The sequence below is a fragment of the Lutjanus erythropterus genome, chromosome 22, assembly GCF_056507025.1.
Source record: "Lutjanus erythropterus isolate fLutEry1 chromosome 22, fLutEry1.hap2, whole genome shotgun sequence".
Taxonomy (NCBI): Eukaryota; Metazoa; Chordata; class Actinopteri; order Lutjaniformes; family Lutjanidae; genus Lutjanus; species Lutjanus erythropterus.
The window spans coordinates 15,219,091-15,243,073 of NC_139338.1; the positions used below are offsets into that span (position 1 = coordinate 15,219,091).

General features: G+C 39.1%; 1 protein-coding gene across 4 annotated transcripts in view; it reads left to right on the top strand.

Moving 5' to 3' along the window:
* The window catches only part of znf800b (zinc finger protein 800b), a 35,817-nt gene that overhangs the window by 3,856 nt on the left and 7,978 nt on the right, over positions 1-23,983 (top strand). For 2 of the 4 annotated variants that reach the window (XM_084710946.1, XM_084710947.1), the window contains exons 2-5: positions 12,289-12,400; positions 14,986-15,319; positions 19,358-19,453; positions 21,579-21,722. In XM_084710946.1, the coding sequence (XP_084567072.1) occupies positions 12,344-12,400; positions 14,986-15,319; positions 19,358-19,453; positions 21,579-21,722 (631 nt within the window). In that variant the 5' untranslated portion in view covers positions 12,289-12,343. Of the gene's footprint in view, positions 1-12,288; positions 12,401-13,878; positions 14,023-14,985; positions 15,320-19,357; positions 19,454-21,578; positions 21,723-23,983 lie in introns of those variants that run through there. The other 2 variants (XM_084710949.1, XM_084710948.1) reach the window with 2 other exon arrangements.

The window sequence follows — 23,983 nt, forward strand, 5'->3', positions numbered from 1 at the left end:
CTTTTGACTGCCTCAGCTGGCCTCCCATTGTCCCATGAGACTTGGGGTTATAGCAACCTGAGATTAGTCTTTCCTTATTAGAACAGCAGCCAAGACTCCCTGGCTCTCTTCCCTGATAAAGTTTCCCAGGTATCTTTGGTGGTTTCTTACCTGAGTGTCTGTTGACTGCAACAGTTCAATGATGTCACTGTGTGATTCAGTCAGTTTAATGATGTAGTGCTATGTTCAGTCACTGAGTCACCTCACCAAACCAATGTGAAATTTAAGTCATTCAGCAAACCAATTAACCTGTAACCTGTCAGTAAGGCCAACAGAGATGCACAGGCAGCCACAAAATCAGCGTCGAGTCAACTAGTAGTTATCCAGTTAAGCTGTTAGTCAGTCTTATTACTAGTGTTGGGTGTCATTTGGGTTTTTTTCTGAGACTGGTGCCAAAACTACACTATTAAAATGGTATTGGTGCTTAAATGGTGCCTGAACTGATACTTCATTTTAAACTTTTGTTGCACATTCTAGTGTTGAAATCATTTCAAGTAATATACAGTCTAGTCTAATAGTTTAGGCATTTTAGCAATGTGTAGGTACTAGGTAGCCGTAGGCTACCTGCTGCCATCAGGTAAGTGTAATGTTAACTAGCAAAGCCATGTGTGGTGATGCCTTTGTTTTCTGTAAAGTTCGTTATGGGGTAGTGCTGAACAATGAATCGAAATGTTATCAAAATTGCAACTTTCAAATTTTCAACAGCTCAGGTATTTAAGTGACAACTGAATCTAAGTTGTGATGTCTGGTAGATATTTGCCATGTAGAAACCAGCCATATTGGTACAGAGTTTTGTTACCCAACACCTTAATTATTACTAGCAAGGCATGAAGCTGCGGTCAGATATTTTGAGATCCCACAAACCAGTTATTAAGTACACCAGTCTAACCTAAACAGTTGTCTTGCTGTGTTGGTGAAGGTGAACATTGTGACTTTCCAGCACAGCTCCACTTGTCAGCAAGGGCCTACTTTTTGTCCATTGTGACTGAACATTCTCCAACTACTTGGAGAAAAATGTTCAGTGGTGCTTGTTGGATATCTTAGGAATCACTGCTTTGTTCATCATGTTGACATCATCATATACAGTGCTTATTTATACATTTACATATGATTTTCAAGGCTTGATTCAAAGATCATAGGCTGCACATCCACACCTGGCCTGAAAATGCCCATTATGTATCTCCCATGGCTATATTTATTTAAATCTGTGTCCGCGTTCCTTTTCTACACTCTGCTGCTGCTCTTTATGTTGTTCATGTGCTGTGTGCCTGCTGTGACTACTGCTACACAATGTACTGTGCACAATATCCATTCATTTCTGGTTTTGAAGATCCAATAGCAAATTTAGCCAAATACAACTGTTTGGTACCCGCTGTCCTGCCACCAAGTGTGTTCTGGCTTGATAGGGTGATGAAAGTTATCACAGGAAAACAAGTGGAGCTTATTCCACAGCCTTAAGACAGCACGTTTCAGCCCAGTAAACTTTGTTGAGCAATGAAATCTGTCTTGAAACTGAAATTTGCTGTTTGAGTGGTATTTGAGCAGTATGTCTTTAATTTGGTGATGAGGGAATGTATGTGTACACACAATTCTGCATGTGTGTTGGTGTGGACTTCTCAGGTATTTCAGCGAAGGGCCAGAGTTTGTTGCCGCAGTGATTAATGTTTGAGAGTTTTCCTAATACAGTAGTGTGATATTTCCACACTTAAGACCAAGTACTATTTGTTTATATGTGAGACCATATGTCTGTTCACTGGCGTGTGTGTATTAATGCTATCACATAGGATAAATTAGACAATCATATTTGAAAATCAGTCGTCTCAGTTAAGCATATTTAACATTTTCAAGAGCTGTTTCACTGTCATAGAACTGGGATAGTAATACCATTTAGAAAACGTGAGGTGGCCAGTTGGCTAGATGGAAGTTTGGAAATGTTGGCTTTTGGAAACAGCTCCTCTGGATGTTTTTTGGTGGACATAAAGAGGCTTTATTCAGTGTACTTTATGTATATGTGGGGTGATTTTTTTTTCTGATGAGCTTGATAAGGTGGTCTGGATATCCAACATAACACCACAACTTCATTTATCCTCTTGTTTTGTGACTCAAATGTTAAATGTTTAATTGAACATTTGTACACATCCTTCATGAGGTAACTTGTTTTTAGAAGGTAAACTATTAGAGTTGTCATGATACCAGAAATTTAAACTTTAATGCCGTAGTAGTATTAAAAAAAAATAAAAAATCAATGCTCTATACCTCTGCCATGGCAAAAAGAAAGTTGTGGACACACTAAATAAAACATTTTCCCCCTCTTTTTTAATTAAGAACCTGCACACAGTGCCAGTAGAAAAGTCACTGCACACTGTCTGGTTTTGCTGCTGCAAGCCAGATTTCAGGTAAAACAATAAAGACTGAACCGAATGAGCACTTAGATATTTTTTTCAGTACTTTAGATGCCATCAAATGTTAGTGTTGTATTGTTTTTAAACATATAGTGCAACTTCTTTACATACATACAATAATACTTTGATACAGTTGACATCTTTACTTTTTATGTATGTCGTCATTTTTGTCAAATATGACTAAATTTACCAGGAATGAGATGTTGACAACAGGATAATAAGCTTTACTTCCTTGGCTGTCAATTAGAGAACCAGAAGTAATAAAAGGTCAGAGCCACACAACCTAAACTCTACCATTCAGTAACCCTGTGTCTAGAAAATGCCCAGAAAAAAAGGGTATTTTTTAAGCACAGGGAAACTCTGTCAGTAGGCCACATCATTGTTCCCATCCTATCCTGTGGTCAGGTGGTATCACTAGTGTGTCTGCCAGCAGTCAGCATCATGTCAGTGAGTGTGGAGTCCCTCCATTAGGAGGAAGTCCTGTCAGACCGCCTCCACACAGCCATCGGAAATAACTATGAGAAGGCAGCGGTGATTGCAGGCCCTCATCTGTTGGCTCTGGAAATCCATACATATAGAATATATACATGCACACTGGTACATGATGAAACAAGTTTCTTTATTTCTTAGACAGCAGACAAGATGAGACTTCATGGAAGCGAAAGAGATGCTTGTCTGACATGAATCTGTTGCCTCTGGAAGAGCAAATGAGGATTTGTTTCCTAAAATAAGAGATGTTCCCAAAAGGGAAAAGCTTTGACAAATTGATTTCTGGCTGGTGTAAACAAAATTCACTATGGATTATCACTAGAACTTAACATATTTGCTTTTAAAATATTTAACATCAGAGGGATATCATCAGGTGTTTTGTCAGATATTAAGCAAAGTATGTGCCATGTTTGCTGAGATGGTTAGTTTTTAAAAATAAACTTCTTTTTCTTCTTTGTCAAGACCATCAAAGTTTTAAATTGGAAATTATAGATTTAGTTAAAAAGCTTCTGATGGATTGAGCCATTAAGCTTCCCAGGTAGTGGGGATTTGTTCAGGGTTATAACTGTATAGCAGAGGAGAAGTTAATACCTTATTTTCAGAGTTTTAGCCATAAGTGATTAATTGTTAGGATTGTCACTCTCATTTTTTTCCTGAAGTGCCTCAGGCGTTTTGGTCACATCTCCCCCATTCATTTCTTACAGAGGCTCATTTTATTCATCATTTTATGCAGTATTAGCCATCTTCCAAGTGTTATCTTGATCATCAACAGCTGTTTATCAAGCACTGTGCTGAGGGGGGGACGAAGAAGATGCTATTTTCAAATCTGCTTCTTTTTCACTGACCCTTAGAAAATGTTCTGTCAGCTTCTAGAGATGGAAATAATATTGTCACATTTTCACAACACATCATGGCACATCCAGAACAATATAACATTTTCTTTAGTTGTGTGGAAGTGTTGTTTTAAAAAAGAAGACATCAGGACACCAATGAGCGCTGATTTACAGACTTTGGCAAAGATTTAAAAAGACTTTGGCATATTTTGGCATTTAATTAATATAGACATTTCAAAGAATAATAGAATTAAACTTGAATTTCTTATCTGTAAATATTACAATTACAACTTGAAGGCTAGGCAGCAAGTGGAGTGTTGATTGGAAGGTTGGGCCAAAAAATCTCCAGTTTGAGCGCAGGACACCTTTGCTTTCATTACCTGAGTCAGAACAGGAATCACTACTTCACAACCACGTCGGTCTGTTGCCACGGAAACCGGGGAGTCCCTCGTGTTAGTGTGTGAGTGTATCATTGGTACGTGTGTGTGTTTGTTTTAAACCTTTTTGTAGTGTATAAATCCTCTCCAGAAGTGAGTTAAGAGAGTGTTGTGTATGTTCTTAGACGCTTGTCCACACTGGGGTTTTTAAGCCTCGGTCAGCAACACCAGCAGACTGCTGCCTGTCAGGTTTTTATGAAACACTTTTCAACAAAGTAATTAGGCTGCTTTTGGTCTTCGGTTGGGATTTGCAACCTTCTCGGTGCCATGGCGCACTAGAATGAAATGAAATTCGGAATCCCATGACAAACCAAGCTGTTGATTACCATATTAAATGGTACTGTGTATGTAAATGAAGGCAGTGAAGTAGCGTTTGTTGCTGTGATTGTAATAGACTTCTTTACTGGGCCTCATGTAAAGATCATTTGTACAAACAGATTATATCTTAAAGGACCAGGTTGTAGGATTTAGTGGCCTCTAGCAGTGAGCTTGCAGATAGCAAAGACATCATCTCACTCTCCTCTTCCCAGCGTGTATGGCAGGAGTCTGCAACCTGTGGCTCCGGAGCTCCATGCAGCTCTTGTGCCCCACTCCAGTGGCTCCCTGTGCCCCGTGGCCTTGACAAGAAATGATGGAAATGGATAAAGAGGATTTTTTTTTTTAATTTCAGTTTTCATTTATCATATTTGTAGGCTGTAAGTGATATGTATATTCTATAATTGTTAAAATGTGTATCCAAATCAGAAAAAAACTAAGATGTGCGTCATAGCTTGCGTTTATGGCTCAGTGTCATTTCTTACAATTTTTTCCCGTGTTTAGTCTTGAGTCTCCTTAGGCCAGGTATGGATGCCAAATCCAAAAAAGAAGAGTCTCTGACAATAATAGTGAATTCAATAGCTGCAGCTCCAGATAGAGTTATACCACTCTGGCCTGTTGCTGTGATACATCAACATCGCCGCCATACTGGTCCAGTCAAGACTAGCTTGTGAACAAATACGGTTATGTAAAGAGGGGTTCGACATACACCAATTTTCTCTTAGATGTGAACGAAATTCACAAGCAGTCCAGACCTGTTATACAAGTCAAGGACAGATGGCCTTAATCTGGATGAATTTAGTCATGAGTTTTTCATGGATTTTTGTTGGCGTATTTCAGCACTCTTTCAGAGTACTAGTTGACAGGGAAAATTCACTCCCAACAGCTGCCTGAGGTTCTTTATGCAGGTCGGTTGCTGTCCACTATCATCCTGTGCTGCACCTGACAGTGTAAATCACCTACTGTTGGCTGTAATATTATCTTGTCTAATACAATAGACCTTTTTTCACAGCAGTCATTTTGACATGAAATAGTAGGGTAAACACAGGTGTTACCAATCATACTAATTAAGATTCTGTTCCATTCAGGTCAAACAAAGTCAGCAGATATTGTGCATGTTGGATCACTGGAAAGGCTCTGGTGCACTAAATTGAACAGAACCTTAATTAATATCATTGGTAACATCTGTGTTTATCCTAGTATTTCATATCAATGTGGCTGCTGTAAAAAAGGTCTATCATCTCATCATTCCGCTTTGCTTGACTTCTGATTCCACTGAACGCGTCGTGTTTTCATCATCCTACACATGCTTCGATGTCCCACCAACAGCGTTTCAGAGGCCAAGTGTTCTACCCCCCTGATTTTGTTTACTTGCTCAGATTTTGTTTATTTGGTTCTCTTCTCTTAATTTATGAGCTACTACCATGAATAAATAGGCTACATAGTTAAATGGTTTCTTGTCTGTTTTTATGATTGTGAGTGTGCACAGAGTTTTTACTCAAATGGATTCTCAATGCTGTTTATGTGTCTGACTTCTGCCCGCTTGATCTGCTCTGTGCAGCTTGACGTGGCATTCGTAAAGATAGACTTTGCATGTATTTGAAGCAGAGCAGAATCGAGAGCCAGGACATGCCCAGGTGCTGCTGGTGGAGTCACAAGTATTGTGCAGAATGGTTGCGATAAGTTCTGGCAGATGTGACACAGTCGTAATGCTACACGTCCATGCCCGGTGGAATCAGGTTGTTAGAAAAGTTCTTTCTTTTAGCATAACATCATGTTACACTGCTCAAAGGACACATTTTGGCAGCTGTACTATTAACTAATAAAAACATAAAATATAAAATATTCTTCTTTTTACTCTGTAGTAAAATTTTTGATTATGCTAATGATGAAATCTCTCAAACATGCACCTCCTTGTTTAACAGGTGGCATTCATCAAGCTAAAACAAGCATTGTAGGACAAGTTTGTGCAATTAAGGGAGTATGGTGAATCTGAATTAGAACACACTTTGAGAGGTTTAAAATAAGAAAATGCAAACGTTCTTCCATGAGGCCTATTGACTTCTGTCTCCGTTTTACTGAGATGCTCCCTAATGCACAGAGGTCTTCATTTGTAGTTCTTCATGTTCAAAGTATTCTTTTGTCTGAAATTTCTGATCCATATACCCTGTACTTGCTTGCTCCTACTCACGATGACAGGGTGCTGGAGTGTATCCCAGCATGCATGAGGTGAAACACTGAGAAACAGTCTCAACAGGTCATTAGGGGCCACAGAGCTAACAAGCTAACACATAATAGAGAGTCAATTTCACTCAAGCTCAAACTCACAGCTAAGACCAATGCAGAGGGATATGAGAGGGACAATTTAACCTGACTTTGAAATTAATCAGCACCTTTTAAGTACAATACTGACTAAAATGAACTCTATTTTTTTTAAATTAAGCAATACAATCTTTAAATGAGGTTGCTGCAGTAGTCAGTAGGGTAGACAGACTTTCCGGTCAAAGTCCTAATTTCCCATTATAGTTAATGGCTAGTGTTAATCTCCCTCTCTGATATAAATAGAACCTGGAAAGGTGCATAATGCATTAATATGCCTGCTCTTAATTTCGCTAGAATATAAATTATTTTTTATCTAATAGCTCTGTTTGAAATTAATTGTGTCTTTATTACAGTTAAATCTCAACAAGGCAAACCAGTGCTAGGAAATGGTTCAGGAATAAAGTCCCCAAATCATACTCCGCCTGTAGCATCTTTAACATGTCTTCAGCTTTTACACAGTATTTGATGCAACTGTGGTTTTTTAACATGTACTATATTAATATAGTATTATACAAGTCAAAAGCGTCTTGTCTTATTTTACCCTCATTTGTTTTGGACTGATACTGCTTTCCAATTTTGCCAGCCCGACGTCCTTTTGTCTACTCCTCTTCAGCTGAGGCTCAATTCAAGTTGTGTTTGACTGCTAAGTAACAGCTTAAGTAGCCTCTGCTGTCATGTTATCGCACAGTTCTTAATCGGTTCATGCTCACTACTAAAAGCAGATTGTTTCATGTGCCCAACCTGAGTTTGAAAGAAAAAGGAGAGTTGTTCCAGATGTCTGGATGTCTGGTAAAGTTTATTTTAAATTCATGTACAAACTGTACAGTTTGAAGTCTGATTGTAACCCGTAAAAGAAACGCATGTGGTGTTGGGTACTGTTCACATTAGAACCGGCACCAATACCTGGAATTTGGTATTGGTACCCAGCAGTACTTTTTTCGATGCTTAACTCTCTATAATAGCATGTAATTTCAGTTGGAGAAAAAAAACTTAATTTTCAACATTGTTATTATCTAAAAAGCTAATATCAACCAAGACACTGAGAGAATCCCAATCCCCTCCAACAACAACTTATCCAATCAGCTAATTAATTACCTGAGGATATCTGTGAAGTTGTTGATGTCTCATTTAAAGTCATGGAGGGGTAGACATGTTCGGTGCTGGCTGAAGGCCAGCCAACATTAGCTGTGGCTGCTTTCAGGCTATCAAACGTGGTACACTCTTCAGCTTTTAGATAGGCTTTATTTTGTGTTTCACCAGGTGTTTCCTCGGGTTAGATGTGGCCAGATTTGCATTTCACATTACATACAACACACACGTTTAACCACTCTTGTGACTGCTTTTGGCTTGTCATGCCCTGACTCAGTGTGACATGAACAAGCTGTAGGGATTTTAGTCTCACTCTGTCTCTTTCTCGCTATACTTAAATTTACTATGTCACCCAGATGTACTCTCAGGTACTGAAATAAGGTACTGATGGATTTGACATGAATTGGTACTTGGTAGTACTGGCATAATTCAGTTGGTACCCTTAGAAGTACTGAGTTTAGTACCCAGGCCTACTCATCATCATGGGCAGTCTGTTTACATCTGTATGCCCTCACAATTATATCAACCTGTTTGCAGTTAACTAGGTCTAACTACAGATGATCAGGTTCACCCAGACTCAGAGAATTGTTTATATTCTATTTGACTGTGGTCTGCAAAAGTCTGTGTATTTTTTATATCTATCTGGGATTTTTAAAACATCTACACCTGGCTTTCCTGAATATCACTGCAAAGATTAGTATTCATAAACAGTGTTGATACAACCTGATAGACTTTGCTGCTTTATTTATGTAGTTGCAAAATCTTTTCACTGTATTATGTTTGCAATTGTCAGTAATAACCATCAGCTATAAAGTAAAAAAAAATTGCAAATTGCCTAGTCCTCATGACTTATGATCAAGTTGAACAATCATTGTAGAGTGTATTCAAAACTCTGGCTTTAAATAGACTCAATTTTGGGCTATGTCAAGTGCTTCAAGTGATTTTAATACAACAGATGTGTGACCCACAGTTTGGTTCTGTTATGGAAGTGTATTTTGTATCTCTTCCTACAGTGACTGCATTTACATGCACTAAATATCTTGGTTTTTGAAAAAAAGATTTCTACTAAGCTATTTACATGACTAATGAAAATGAAAATTACACTAATATTCCCATTTACAAGCAGCCATGTAATGGGGTGTGTCCTTCAGCTTATATTTATATATATCATATCCAAGAACCTGTTGATATCCAGGTCTTTCATAATATTTTAAAGTAGGTGTGTTTCTCCTTACAACCAGAAATGTAGTTTTTTAGTGCATGCATTTCTACCCCTGCCATGCAAACTGTTGGCTGGTTGATTTGTTAACAACAAAGATGCTCTGATGCTCTATTGTAAATGTGCCGTATACATGTCCAAAGAAGACTCCCAAAATCCCAATAATGTTGGTATACTACATGTCTCAGTTGGAAAATGCTACATTCAGGATAAGGCCTAATTAAGAATATCCAAACAGAATATGCTGTATGACCCCTATCAAATTCAGAGTATTGTTATGGTTGGAATAGTAGTGTGCATCATAGTAGTTATTAGTGTGCAAGTAAACGGCGTCAGTGAATCCTCTGTGTCCAGGACCAACCTGTGTGATAACATGATTTACACAGCTGTTACCTTGCAAAGTATTTCATTTCCCATTACAAGAGCAATATGACCTTTGTCTTTTCATGTACACAGTGGTTCTGTGTTGACATTGTTATGGCAGATAATTAAGTTAGTGAAGTTGTGTAGTTGTTGTTTTGAATTGTAATTGTCTCGCCTGCTCCTCTTTGCTTCAGCTGCTTTAATTAGGAGGCAGAACTCCATCTGTGTACACGCCTTAGTGATACTGTACAGTGGATTCACATCCTTTGTATTAAGACATACTGTATGTTGTGTTTTGGCAGCCCTTCTATACCCCCTCGTGTCATGTCTTTTGGAGACCTCACCAGACTACAAAACTTTTCAACTAGAAAAACCTTTTAAATACATGCTTTGTCTCCCTCTGTTGGAGTTTTAGTGGAACTACAAATCTACCCAAATAAGGGGGTGTGCCTGTGCATGTAACATTGGCTATACAGCCAGTGTTACAATGAGCTTAACCTTTCACCTTGTCGTGTAACTTCACTGTAGGTGTAGGGTCAAGCTCTCCGGCTTAATCCACAAATTTCAAAGAGACAATGTTTCTATTTCTGTTAATTTTTCCTTGTTTTGAATCTAGGTTTCCCCATAGTTGTGAGGAGAACTTCAATGATTATTCGATTGATTGTTCAGTCACAAGAAAGTTAATTGCCAATTATTTTGATTTTGATTTTCAAGCAAAAGTGTCACACATTTGCTCATTCCAGCTCCTTAAATGCAAGGATTTGCTGCTTTTTTAGCCAAAAAGGAGCAATGTGAAGATGTCACTTTGGTCAGTGGGAAACTGTGATGAACATTTTTCACAATTTCTTGACATTTTATAGACTAACAGTTAATCGATTAATGTGAAAATAATGCGCAGAATAATTGATAATGAAAATATTTGTTAATTGCAGTCCCATTTGAAATAACCATTAGTTCCAGTTCTAAATGGTGTTTAATGCAATGAAATACATAATCCATCAGAAAAAGCTCTTCACACATGTATATGGAAAACTTGATACCTCATTTAATAGCATTTAATACGGTGTGGCAAGAATTGATAATCAGAAGTTGCAGCCCTAGTTGTAAGGCATGATAATCATTTCTAGCTTTTTAGTTGTAGATATGTACAAATTATTTTATCATAATTTACCATTAACCATAGAGTTAAAGCATCGGGTTTAGAGGAGAAGTGATCTCATATTCTGCTCAGTTAATTGGTGTTGTCTTGCTGTCTGCTTGTTTCAGATTTCCATAAGTCTGCGACACCAGTGGCCCAAACTGCATTGAACACCTGTCAGTTGCAACTCATCTAATTATTCTACCATTTGAGGCATTTAAAGCTTATGCACTGGCAAAAACTGACCAAAAAATGTCCATTTCTGTTGTTACTGGGTTTGACAAAGGATAACAAATTAGAAAACAGTGACGCTGAGTGGAACTGAGCACTAGTGTGGTGTCAGGTGCACATGACTGAGTTGGACCAAACATTAACTTAGAATGCCACTAGAGGGCAGCAGCAAATCTTATTTCAGCATTGATACTGCCATATAAATAAAAAATAATGAGCACACATTTTTTTAGTTGAGGCTCCTTTCTGTCTTAAATGATGGTTAATAGAGTATTTTTAATATCACCAGTTTGTCCCAGGGAATGTTTATTTATCGCCCAATAGGGGATATAACATCATGAAAACTGGTCTAAATATTCATCCTGACACATCCTCTAATATGTCAGAAATAACATATACTTTAGTAATATACCAGAAATGAGGTGGATATCTTTTCATCCCAACTCACAGTATGCATTTCAGAGGCACCTTCCCAGCTACTCCCTGCACAAGTGCTTTGTTTACCTCATAAACATGTATGTACAGTATATACTGTATGTGTGTGTTGACTACTGCAGTACTTATTTGCATAAAATTACTGGTTATACAATGTTTTTTTTAATGCAGATCCACATATATATGCAGTAACAGCACTGTAAGGTGCTGTAGGATATGTGTGTATATATATCCATTAGCATAAGCTATGCGTGAAAGGCCACTGTACTTGTTTTAAATGTGCACAGGGATTGTGTGCCTCATGCAGAGTGATGCTGCAGGTAACATGGGTTTAATTGTCCTGCCAGCAATATGACGAGCAGTCAAATCAGCATTGTGGAAAACCATTACTGTGACCTTAAAATATTCAATGTATTTATATTTAGATTCAGTTAGTTGCCTAGTGGTTTCTAAGCACTGCACAGTCAGTAAACACACAAAGCTGTTATGTTTACTGTGTGTTTTCTAATGCATTATACATGCTCTCACAAGAAATGTCCACACAGAAGTGTGTTGTGGGTGTACTGTTTGGCAACAGAAGTAGAGTTTTATTGGTTTTTAATGATAAACCCAGCTTGCCAGTTCTTATTACTTTAATTAATTTAATCTCTTTGAATAAAAAGGATCTGCAAACTAAAACATACATATGGTAAGCATTGTATTCTTTATTGCATTGTAAAACATAAAAGGGTCTATGTTGGAGTACATTAATGCCATTCTGTATGTAATGCATTTTCCTCTTCTCTAGATGTTTAAGTATCAATGATGCTTCAGGTTGTAGTGCAGCTACATGCAATGCACAGGTCATGACAGTTCTCTACAAAAGTTTTGTTGTTGCAGGTAACCGCTGGCAACAGTGTGCAGGGATGAGACATGAGAAGCGTGTGTAATTTGTTATCCTTAGCCTTTCCTTGGCTCATGTGGAGTGTTGTTGCAGGTTACAGGTGTGAGCTGGTAGTGAACGAGTGGTGCCGCAGGCCAGTCTTGGCAGCATGGTGAAGGCCCAGAAGTCAAGTGGGAGGAAGAGCACTCTCTGTCACCGCAGACAGGTACTGGAAAAAAAAAAAAAACTGTCCAGTCTCACTGGCTCACTGTCAGATTGTGGAAAAGACACTTCCTTTATGTTAAGATCAACTTGAACCCACCTGTGCAACTTGTTACTTGAACAACTATCCATAATGTACTGATCAAATTTTCCTGTGTGTGTGTCAGTGGAGGAAATCTCTAATTTGATGCTGGGTTGACGAGTACACAGTACTGCATATCCCACTTTTAACCTTCCAGAATATATTAAAAAGGCACCATCTGAATGTTTTTATCCTGGCTTAGTAGACAATGTGCACTGTTAACATTATGAAACCAGCAAATTGTAGGCCCCAAACTTTAACCTCTTTATTCACACAAGGTGCTCAGAAAATCATGTATCCAGTTTCTGTGTAGGGAATAAATTTAGTCCTGGCCTAGTAATTAAAAAAAAACAAACAAACAAACATACAGGCATAGAATTATTTGTTTGTATCTAATATTTTTGTTGTGTTTAGGGAAATTACAGTATGCAAACTTAATGCCATATCCTTTACTTGCATGAGGGACAGTTTGTGCTTACACACTCTTGACAATACAGTATAATTAATTGTGTTATGACAAGTAAGGAAAAAGATGAAAAAAGGAAGATTCTTTTTAAATTATACATTTTGAGAATAAAGTTGAAAATGTGAAGAAAAAAGTTGAAATACAATTTTGACTTTATCCTTACACAAATAATTAAAGTTTGACCTTATTCTCAGCATTTCAACTTTATTGTTGAATACAAAGTTTAAAAAATCTTCCTCCGCTCGCTTTTTCCTTCATGTTGTCCAAATTCTCCACTGTACAAAGAGAAAGCAGTTGCTCCTAATTAATGCAAGTACTTTGTTCAGAAATCATGTTCATTGCAGTCTGTCAGTCTGTGTTATTTGTTGTCATCTAAGAACCATAATGAACAGATAAGATACTTATTTTTTATGACTATGGGAAATTAATAATGTTAAATAATCAGTCATAAATTATTATAAACCACTTTCTCTAATCCAGTTTTTATCTGTTAATTTTTTTTGTTTATTCCATGTAGTAGATCTATTGAACGGTAAATCCAAATTTAGGGTTAGTCCATCTACTCTAAGAAGGACCGATGACTGATAAATTCATATGTGAAAATAATGGTGACACTCCCTGATGTTTCTTTGTACTTGTGCACTTGACAGTCTAGAAGTTTTTCTTCTTGCCATAGAAATATAGAATTTGTAGATTTTGATGAAATAGCCTCTACTTTATTTTGTATTTATTTGTCACCTCTTCACACAGAAACTGTTTGTGTTCACTGGATGTAATGAGTTATGTGTGTTGACTGCACAGATGGCTTCACTGAGCATCTGTAACATACTGTTAAGCTATTTTGTGGTCATTTGATTATGCCGTGGTATGCACTGTGTGTGTGTGTGTGTGTGTGTGTGTGTGTGCGTGTGCGTGTGCGTATGTAAGTGACACAGTGTCCAAGTGGCCCACTTGTCCTGTGGTGATGTGCTGTAATGTGCCTGAACAGTGGGAGTCATTTATCCCTCTTCAAGGGCAGCAGGGACACGAGGAGTGAGAGAGACAGACACAGACAGAGGGAGAAAATGAGGATAAATTGGTGGGTGGGAGACGAGAAAAGATTGGGGACTTGGAGAGAAAAAGAGGTCCGGTCAAGAGACAGAGCTACACACACACACACACACACTCACACACAGATGTATCTGTGGACAGTGAAGGGTCGGTGTGGAGTCACTTATCTGCTGAAGGGTGGCTGTGTGCGACAAGGTTAATGTCCCCCCCTACAAAATCTGTGGATGCTCAAGAGACATGACAGCCTCCACACATACACACACTCTCACCCGCTGTGACCTCTTATTCTGCCCAATGATCTGAATTTTTCTCAGCAAGCAATCACAATTTCTAATTTTATTTGCGATGGGCACTACTTCCTCTGTTGGATTTATGGAGGTATTTATTTACATATGATCATGTGCCAAAAGACTGTATGTGTTTTTATGTATTATTTTTCAGTACTTCTAGTTAGGTAAGACTTTCTTTAACAAAGTGAAACTTTTATCATCTGGATCCTTAAACTTCACAATGCAAAGTTGATGTCGGCAAAATCTAAAATCAAAATGCAGTTTAAGTTCTTAAAACAGTTTAAATTTAATGCAGTGTTTTGCTGAAACAGGGCTTGAATTTGACTTTGGAAAATGTGCAGGAAGCCAGAAAGTCATTTGCACTAGTTTCTTTATTTCAGTTTGTACTGAATTTTAATTTTTCTGACTTTGGCGCCATCCAGTGGTAATATCAAGAAAGCATTCATTGTGGCAGACAGCAGTGCCTGCTACGTCCACCACCACCCACAAAGAAGATCTAGGGACACTGAGATTGTTGGACTGAAAGCAGCACATAGACTGCACCATTTTCAAATGTTTTGCCTCACTGCTCTACAAACATATTTGCTGTAATGAATTAAAAATCATACATATAGTGGCTTTTTTACCTTTGTATTTGTTGTGGTGTGTACTCCCTTTTCTGTAGGTCATGTTTTGATGTTTTTCTGGTTTTGGTCCCACAGATTGGCGGTCAGGCGGAGATGGAGGGCGACCAGCTCCAGTTGGACACCCAGCATCTACCACAGGAGGAGGCATCCCAAGAAGGAGGAAACAAATCCTCTGATCAAGCCCAACTCCAGACCTCTGCTTCAGCTAAGATGCTGCCGGAGAACTTGGACCAGGAGGAAAGTCCCATAGGCATCCAGGAAAAGGGCATCTGTGCTGGCCAGTCCAAGCCTCTGTGGAAGCCCATTCCCCCTCTGCTGCCTGATTCCCACACTGAGACCAGAGACCAGAGCTGCCAGACTGAGGAGCAGCTTCAGCAGAGCAGCGCCAGCAGCCATGGTCATAACACAGGTGGGTAAAGTTTTCTTCCCACTGCACTTCCTGCTGTTTTGATTCATCCACCCACAGGCTAAAACTGTCTGTCAGCCCCCTGTGTAGCTTCACTGCCAGAGCAGCAGCATACAGCTGGCTGTGCACTCCAAATAAAATCCAATGGTGTGTCCCCACAGAAGAAATGGAGCTTGAAAGTCATGTTTACTCCCACTATGTAAGCTGTGGGATGAATGAACAGACTCGAGCCAATAACAAACTAGGAAGCTGGTAACTAACTAAAAATGGAAGCACCTGGACCTATCTTTAGAATAAAGATGAAGTCCTGGTCACACCTACATAGGTATTTTTTTTTTTTTTTACTTTATCTGTGCATTTTGGCCTTTTTGAAAATGCCTGTCAAGGTGAAGATATTTGAAAACTCACTTTTCCCTGTAAACAGGGAAAGTTTTGGGCTTGTAACATCAGAGTATGCACTGTTATCTCATGAGCTTAATGTCAGCGTGTACTGTTATCTCCATGGTTACCCCGTTTGTTTACGTCAGGGGCTATTTTGTGTAACACAGGAACGGCAAGAAAATGTTTCAGCTTCAGTGAAAGACATGTAGAAAGACAGACATGTGGCAGCAACAAAAATGAGGGTGTCTCTGGGCTCACATTGTATCACCTCTGTGACTCTGGAAAACTGCTATTGCATTTGGAATATCATCATCAAACCAGTACAGAGGCTGAGGTGCCACAGTGCTTGCTCAGACTACATAGACGAAAGGGTAAAACTTTCTTTGAAAGGACAAGCGTGGTATGACTACAAACACTGTTTAAGGGATGTTGTTGTCAATAATGGATTCATATTATGCAGTTTAAAGATGTGTATGGAGGCCACAACAATCACAGGGAAATATGTATTCAGTATGTGTTATGATACTGAGTATTTGAGTTTGTTCTATGACTAAATTGATGTTATATTGTCTGTATGTAGAAAGAAACAAAAGGACATTGAAAATACAATGATGGAAAAGAGATAAAAACACATGCATCTGAAAATGTGTTAATAGATACAGCATTATCCAGGAGGATACTGTGAACAGCAGTCAGGTTTCTCTGCCTCAGTCACCCAAGCAGCTTCTTTTTCACACCGGCAGGGGCATGCCCAGTGTAGGTGAATTTTCATGTGATGGGTGTTTTAAGGACATGTGAAAATTGAGGGTTTTTTTCTGAAACCTAACTAAAACGATTGTCTGGACACATATTGTTTTGGTTTTAATTCACTGTTTTTAAAAATACCCATGTATGTGTGAACTAGGCCTTAGAGTGAGAAAGTATCCGGATGGGCTGCTCTCATCTGTACAGTACCCAGATACACCAGCTATTTGTCACTGCCAGGATTCAGTGCAGTGTTAGTCATAGGCCCCAGAAAGGCCCCAAGGGGGATTTGGGAAAGCTTACCTCTTCAGAGTTTTTGGTATGTAGCAAGTGAAAAAATAAAAGCCTGTGGGGCATTATTAGGAAAGCCATTGCTTGAATGAATTATTATTGAGGTGTAACCACTTCATTCACAAAAACCCTTTGATATTGGATTTTACAATGTAATACATGGAAATTAAAACTGGCAATATGATGATGTAATGTTTTCTGCTGAATGCTGACGTGTTTGCTTCCTTATTTCCTTCCTTTTGGCTTGGCTGCCCACAACCTTTCTAATTTCTAACTGTGCTGCTAAGGAGAGTTTCCCCACACATAGTAAAAGGAAGCATGTTTACTTCTACTGGCGTTTCTGATTGGTTGATCTTTGACCCTCTTGCAGGGGGGGGTGTGGAGGTCGATGGGTCGCTGACCTGCCCCGTGTGGATTATAGCAGCCTGCCTGGGAGAGGTGTGGGGGGATGGGCATGAGGAAAATGCATTCTGTCACACATTAATACATAATCTCCATCTCTCACTCTGTGTCAAAGCCGTTCACACAGTTGTCATTCACATTTCTAGCTCTCTTTTCTGTCTGTGTCTGCCTTGGTGTGTCTCTTGTTCACCAATACACACCCACACACATCCTCCACTAGTAAAGGTTTGTCTGCTGTGTGCATTCAAGCAGGTTCTGGGCCAGTGTGGTTTTAAACGTGAAATTTCCACTTCTGCCCTTGTTATTTGAAGGGAAGAAAAAAACAAACAGCAGATATTTTAATTTACAATATTTGTTGCTCTGAATTAACAAAACACAGCATTGTCCACTGATTGACAGTAGTGCATCTTGGCTAAAGATAAATGGTAGTTTGTGGACTATAATTGAAGTGTGTGCTTCAAAACTGAACAAACGGAGGACATCTGTCACAGCTGGAAACACTGACAATGTTTTATTTGATTTGTCACAGTCATTGCTGTTACAAAATGCCCCTTTTCTTGCAGCAGAAATGGTGCTCTCCCTGTCACATTCTTTCATATAAATATGACATGAGAATTTAGACTTAAGCATTTGATTACAGGGTCTGTGGTGATGTTTGTGAGTGTAAATTGTATGCTTTTTGTGCCTGTTCACCCTTTTCTGTTTTCTGAAAAGTTAAGATAGTGTTGATGGAAAAGTAATGTTGAAATTGAAAAAATGAAGTTGGTTGTTTTAGATCAATAATAAAAACAAGATCCTAAATGCATATTTGGTGAATTATTTTTTCTGTGGTCAGAAATATGTGTTTTGTAATTTTGTGTTGTGCAGCATCTTTTATAGGAATAGTTTGTGGTGTCTGTTTTCTGCAGTATTTTAGTCAGCATTGTTATAGATTTGGCGGAGGACAAGCTAACCAGTTTTGGGCATAGGAGTTGATAATATTTTATTGATACCAGTGACCTTATGGCTTCTGCTTATTGGCCCAATTCTTTACAGATTCCCTTAATTAACCTGTGATCAGTTTTCTGTATGGCATCAACATAACTTCATTATCTCTGAGTCGAAACGCAGTGTAGAAAAAGAGTATAAAAAGGCATGCATATTATTCATGTGAGCAAAAACTCTACCATTGTTTAACAATGATGTTTAAATAGAAACCTGTTAGCCTGATAGCTAGCTGTAACAACAGTCTGTCTGTCATCATCTAAAACGGATCAAATGAGAGAATATTTTCATTTAGGAAAAAGTTGTGAAAGTCTTCTGACGGCAGGCTTGATGATCCCAAATGCAAAGCCTGGTTGGCAAAAGATTCCAAATGGAAAAAGGAAGCTTGATCTACTAGAAATTTGAGTCTGATGCAGGCATGGGCTGCAGTGGTATATGTTTAAATTTCTGGATCAACAAAGCTTACAAGCCACCAGAAATGTGAAGGTGATTTTCTCAGTGCCCTCACAGTATTTATTGTGGCAATCAAACGACCCACTGACCTCACATTCCCTCATGACTGAGATCGAGCAAAAGCGAAACATTTTCCAATACACATCAATACATTTCCTCCTGGTCGTGTTCCTGCTTTTCCTGATTAAGTGGCATTGTGTGACACCCAAGCTTGAAGTATCAGATGCTTCTCTGGCTCTGAACAGTGTTGGACTAAGCACAAAAAATTGTCATCAGCACGCCTCTGCCCCCCCCACACTGCATGTTTGCCAACAGCCCCACTTGAGCTGTAGTCCTCTGAATAAGCATCACCAACTGATTGAAATAGATAGAAATGCTCTCCATTCATCTTTTAACATCCACGCTCCGTATTTCCTTTCTCATCACATCTCTTGATAAAACTAAGTAATGAGGGGTATATCTAATGATACACTGAAATTGGAAGGAAAAGACAGATGACCTGCTTTGTCATAGTCATCCTTTAGTGTGTGTGTGTGTGTGTGTGTGTGCGGGCGTGCGTGCATGCAAGGAGGTAATGAGGTCAGAGTGAATCACTGTCCCATACAGAGCTCATTGTCTGGCTGTGATGGCGTGTACCCTTAAAGCACGCTGCAATGTACTTTGTGCCTCAGCAGGTCCCCAGAATTCCCAGGTGATGTTGCATTTCTCAAAGACTGTCACACTCTCATGTAATTACATACTCACTTTGATAAAATACAATCTCTCTTTCTCTCTGTCGGTCTGTAGGTGTCTGCTTGGAGCCTGGAGATCCTCCTCTGCTTCAGCAGCCTCTGCAGACCTCCAAATCTGGGATTCAGCAGATCATCGAATGTTTCCGTTCAGGTTTGTGTCCATGTGTTTTCTCATTTAATTTTATTTTGTTTATTTCAAAGCCAGTACAAAAAGTTAAGCTCATTGGTATTTTCTTGGATGCTAGACCAGCTAGAGTATTGATGTTACCTGGTAATGTTCTAGATATGTAACATCAGACACTCTGAACCAAGAGATTCGAGCTCTAGTTTTTTCATACCTTGAGTACTGTTCAGTCCAACTCACTCAAAAGAACGTTGCCAGATTCACACTGTATATTAAAGAGGTTGAAATCCTGCTTAATATACAATCTATACAGTCTATGGTTGAAACAAGTTGTTTCTGCCAGCCCCCTCCTCCCCAGATTTGAGGAAGCTCAAGCAAGCTGCCAAAACACTGCATGAGTGCAAGACGAGTGCAACATTATAATTTAACAATAACAAGCCAGGACGAGTCCTCCACTATAAGTTGATCAGGTGTTTATGACTGTCAATTGTCTGTCAATGTAAAGCTAAGCCAGTTGTCCTGAAAAAAGAGGCCCACTCTTCTGAAAAAGCACACCCTAGAGATAGAGTTTAATCACTGCTTGCAGTTTGCCTACCAGACCCCATTAACATATTCATAAAAACTAAACTAAACTGATTTATTTCTAATGTATTATTATTGATGATAGAAATGTTTTTCCACAGCTCACTTGTGTCTGTGTATCCTCGCATTTAAGACTTAACCACCAAGAAAAAGAAGCAAATGCATTTGGAGTAGCCCAATTTCTAGTAGAAAATAATGCTAGCAGCCTGTCGTCAGCAGTTCATCACTTTAGCACTTCCTCCGCTGGATTCACAGTGATAGCTTTCCAGTGGCTGATTGGTAGGGAAGCATTTAATGTAAAACAGTAGCTGGAAATACCCGCTTTGCATTAACATGACAGCAACCCTTATTCTCTTCAGTTTCCTTAAATGGGAGCTATCTAAGTATGCAAAGCAGACTGGTGCAGCTTTTTCCCTTGATGCCTGCATGACCACATGTTCTGAGTTAAACACAACAACCAAAGTTCATTCAAGGGTTAAGTTGAGATTGCTGCTGGACGGCACTGCTCTTAGGCAGGGCTATAATGTTGTGGGTCAGCAAGGTTGTTCCCTGCTGCTTGTGGTATATGCTCATGACACAACACACCATGATTGCATCTGGTAAAAGACCAATAGAGGGCAATAATACACAACTCTGAAAGAGATTAAGTGACACGTGAGAGGACACAAATGTGTGTTTGTGACAGCCAGTTGTGCAGGTAATTACATCTGTGAGTGCACATGTGTATGCCCACACGTATGAGTAAAATGTCCACCAGAGTGAACAATACATGCTGCTACTCACACAGAGGCAGAGGAGTTTGTCTTTTTGTGCGCAAACATGAGTCAGACATCCAACAAAGCACTGAATACTTCCATGAGGACAAATTACATCTAAATTGAACGTATGAGTCAGCATGCTGACGAGAATGACGGCAAAAGTAAAGGTGATGACAGCAGTAAAGCGGAAGAGGCACTCAATACAAAGACTATCATCATCTGAGTCTTTAAAAGGTCAATGAGATCTCTTTAATGGGATGAGGCACAAGCCTTTTATATAGACTGGAAATGATCTGCTTTGTTCCATGTTTAACTCTTGTTTCCCCTGTTTTCTGAGCAATATTGGTGATATACAATCATATAAATTTCTATAGTTTAGTTTTTTCATACACTTCTGTGTATTGAAAGGGGTCTTGTTTCTACAAACTACCACAAGACTATAAATATAAATAAGTTTACATTTTTTTGCAATGAATTGTACATACTCCTTGGAGGAGCATGTCTTTAATGGCTAAGGTATTGGTCAGACCATGTGATGGATGGATGGATGGATGGATGGATGGATGGATGGATGGATGGATGGATGGATGGATGGATGGATGGATGGATGGATGGATGGATGGATGGATGGATGGATGGATGGATGGATGGATGGATGGATGGATGGATGGATGGATGGATGGATGGATGGATGGATCCTTTTCTCTTACCCTATTCATTCTTGATTATATATTTTACAGCATGCATTATGTGCATGTCCTATGTCTTTATAGCTCTCCCAGTAATCCTCGCTGCTTTTCTTTGGCTTGCAGGCACCAGCCAGCTGAAGCACATGCTGTTGAGGGAGGTGGACACCATCTTCGAGTGTAAACTGTGTCGCAGTCTGTTCAGAGGCCTGCCCAATCTCATCACGCATAAAGAGTACTACTGCCTGTCACGGCTGCCTGAGCATGATGGTTAGCAACACAACAGATTAGTATGCAGACACACACACACACACACACACACACACACATATACAAACACCTATGGAATACTACATTTGTAAACTCTGTTACACTCTCAAAGTCCTAAAATCAAAGCAAAAGAGCATAAAAGATGAAAAAATTACCATAAAATCAATAGGCAGAACAGGTGAACCACAAATCCAGGTGAGCCAGAGCTTTTGGGCATGCTGAGAACACGCAAACACAAACTTGTACAGATCACACAGATGAACAGTGATCAAACTGACTTGAGTGAGTAACCCATAAACAACTAGCATAGTTAACAGACAGACCTGTGCACAGAATCATTGATTATTTCAGCACCTCCTAGCGCTTCTCTGCACTTTACTTTCACATTCTGACTCTCCAAGGTTTCTCCTCTCGCCTTTACACCATCTGTCTCCTACTCATTATTCTGTTCTTATCTCCTCTGTCTGCATGCGGCGCTCTTTCATTCCCTTACGCACACATTTACACACACTCACGTGCACATTGTAACATGTTCAACCCATCAATCACTTGTTTTACTCAAAGTGCACTCTCTCCTCTGCTCTCCTCTCATATCACTAAGGAAATTGGCTTTGATCTCGCAGCATTCGTGTTTTATCTACTTCTCATTAGTCACAGTATGTATCCATGTCTCTATTCTTTGTTGCTTAGAAGTGGTAGGAGACTCAAGGAGAGAATGAAGCCTAGGAGACTCCTCAAGTAATTTCTCTGTTACCCAACTCTCCTCTCATCTCCTCCTAAAAGAGAAATCAATCTCAACACAAACGGTCAATTATATTTTTCTCAGTTTTATCCACTGTAACGATTGCCGTTGTGAAAAAGAACTTTGTTTCATCACACTCTTCTTTTCATCTGTTTGTGGCTTTAATAAAGTTGCTCCCTGCACCAGTGACTTATTTTTCTTAATCAAGATGCCATTACGAGTGGCTGAGGGTGTATTGTAGTGTTATTTTGATAAATGACTTAATTGGTGTCTGTTTTTCACCATCAAGACACCGGGCATTAATGTGTGGTTACTGGATAAACAAAATGATTTTCTTTGAAACACTCCATTTTTCACCATCCAGCCCAGACAGTGAACCTTTACAGTCTCCATTCATGATTTGAGGTCCATTTTTAAAGCGTCTAAAACTCAGTTCCTCTCTTTCTATCTTCTTTTTATCTTCTGTTGTAAAGGATTTTAGAAAAATGTTGTGCTTGTTTGCTAAAAGAGGGATATCCACATCGTTTTCAGCTTTAGAGAAGCAAAATAATTTTATTCATTGTGAAAGAAAGCTCTGGGTAGATAAAAATATGTTCCAAGCCAAAAGTGTGCAAACATAAAAATGTTTTGTAGCCCTAGACCCTCATCTTTTCAGTACATAAATGGGAGTTACACAAACCCATCTATGGTCCGTGTATTAAGTGTTTTTCCATTGTGACTTTTTTTTGTGGCCATTTTAAATTTGTTCACTAACACAAAAGAAAATTGAAGAGACGGGGTGACAGCCTCTGTGAGAAGATGTTGTCTTTTTAAGATGTTTGTGCTTTTATTTGATACCACAAGAAATTGACAGCCTGGGGTTCAGTTTCTTCCTCAAACACATTTTGTGAGGACACACAGGCTGCTGATGCAAACGTTTTTTGTTTTTGCATTTTGCTAACCATCAGGCCAAACAGCCATTGTCAGACGGCTGACCAGTGCAGATATAAGACCTGAGTTAGTGTGTCTGCAGGATTGAGCAAGTATTTAGCTGAAAAGAGTGTCCGGTGCACATAATGTCCTCAAAGAGTATGACTACCATCAGAGCACCTTTTGGTCAATCCATATCAATTTCAGACTGAAAGAAACAGCTTCGGTGTTCAGTTTAAGCAACACCCACATTTGGTTTAAGCCCTGCTCATTCAAAGCACAGACACAGTCATTTAATTGGTTGAACTGATAGAGACAATGATGCACTGACTCATCCCTTCACTACATTTCTAAATGTTACACTGGAACATCCACTGAGCACAAACTGACTCAAGTGAGGTGGTTTCATCGTGCTTTAGCTAAATTGATCAGTTAAACTGTCAAACTAGTAAGTTATGATACAATTTATGGGATGTTAAATGTGTAAAATACTAACTAACCACAATGCTGTGTCAGCCTCACACCATCCGCGTTGCATCAGCAAAAACAAAACTGTTTATGTTGCTAACATTAGTTACATCATATGCTCCCTAATATACTGTTAGCTCCA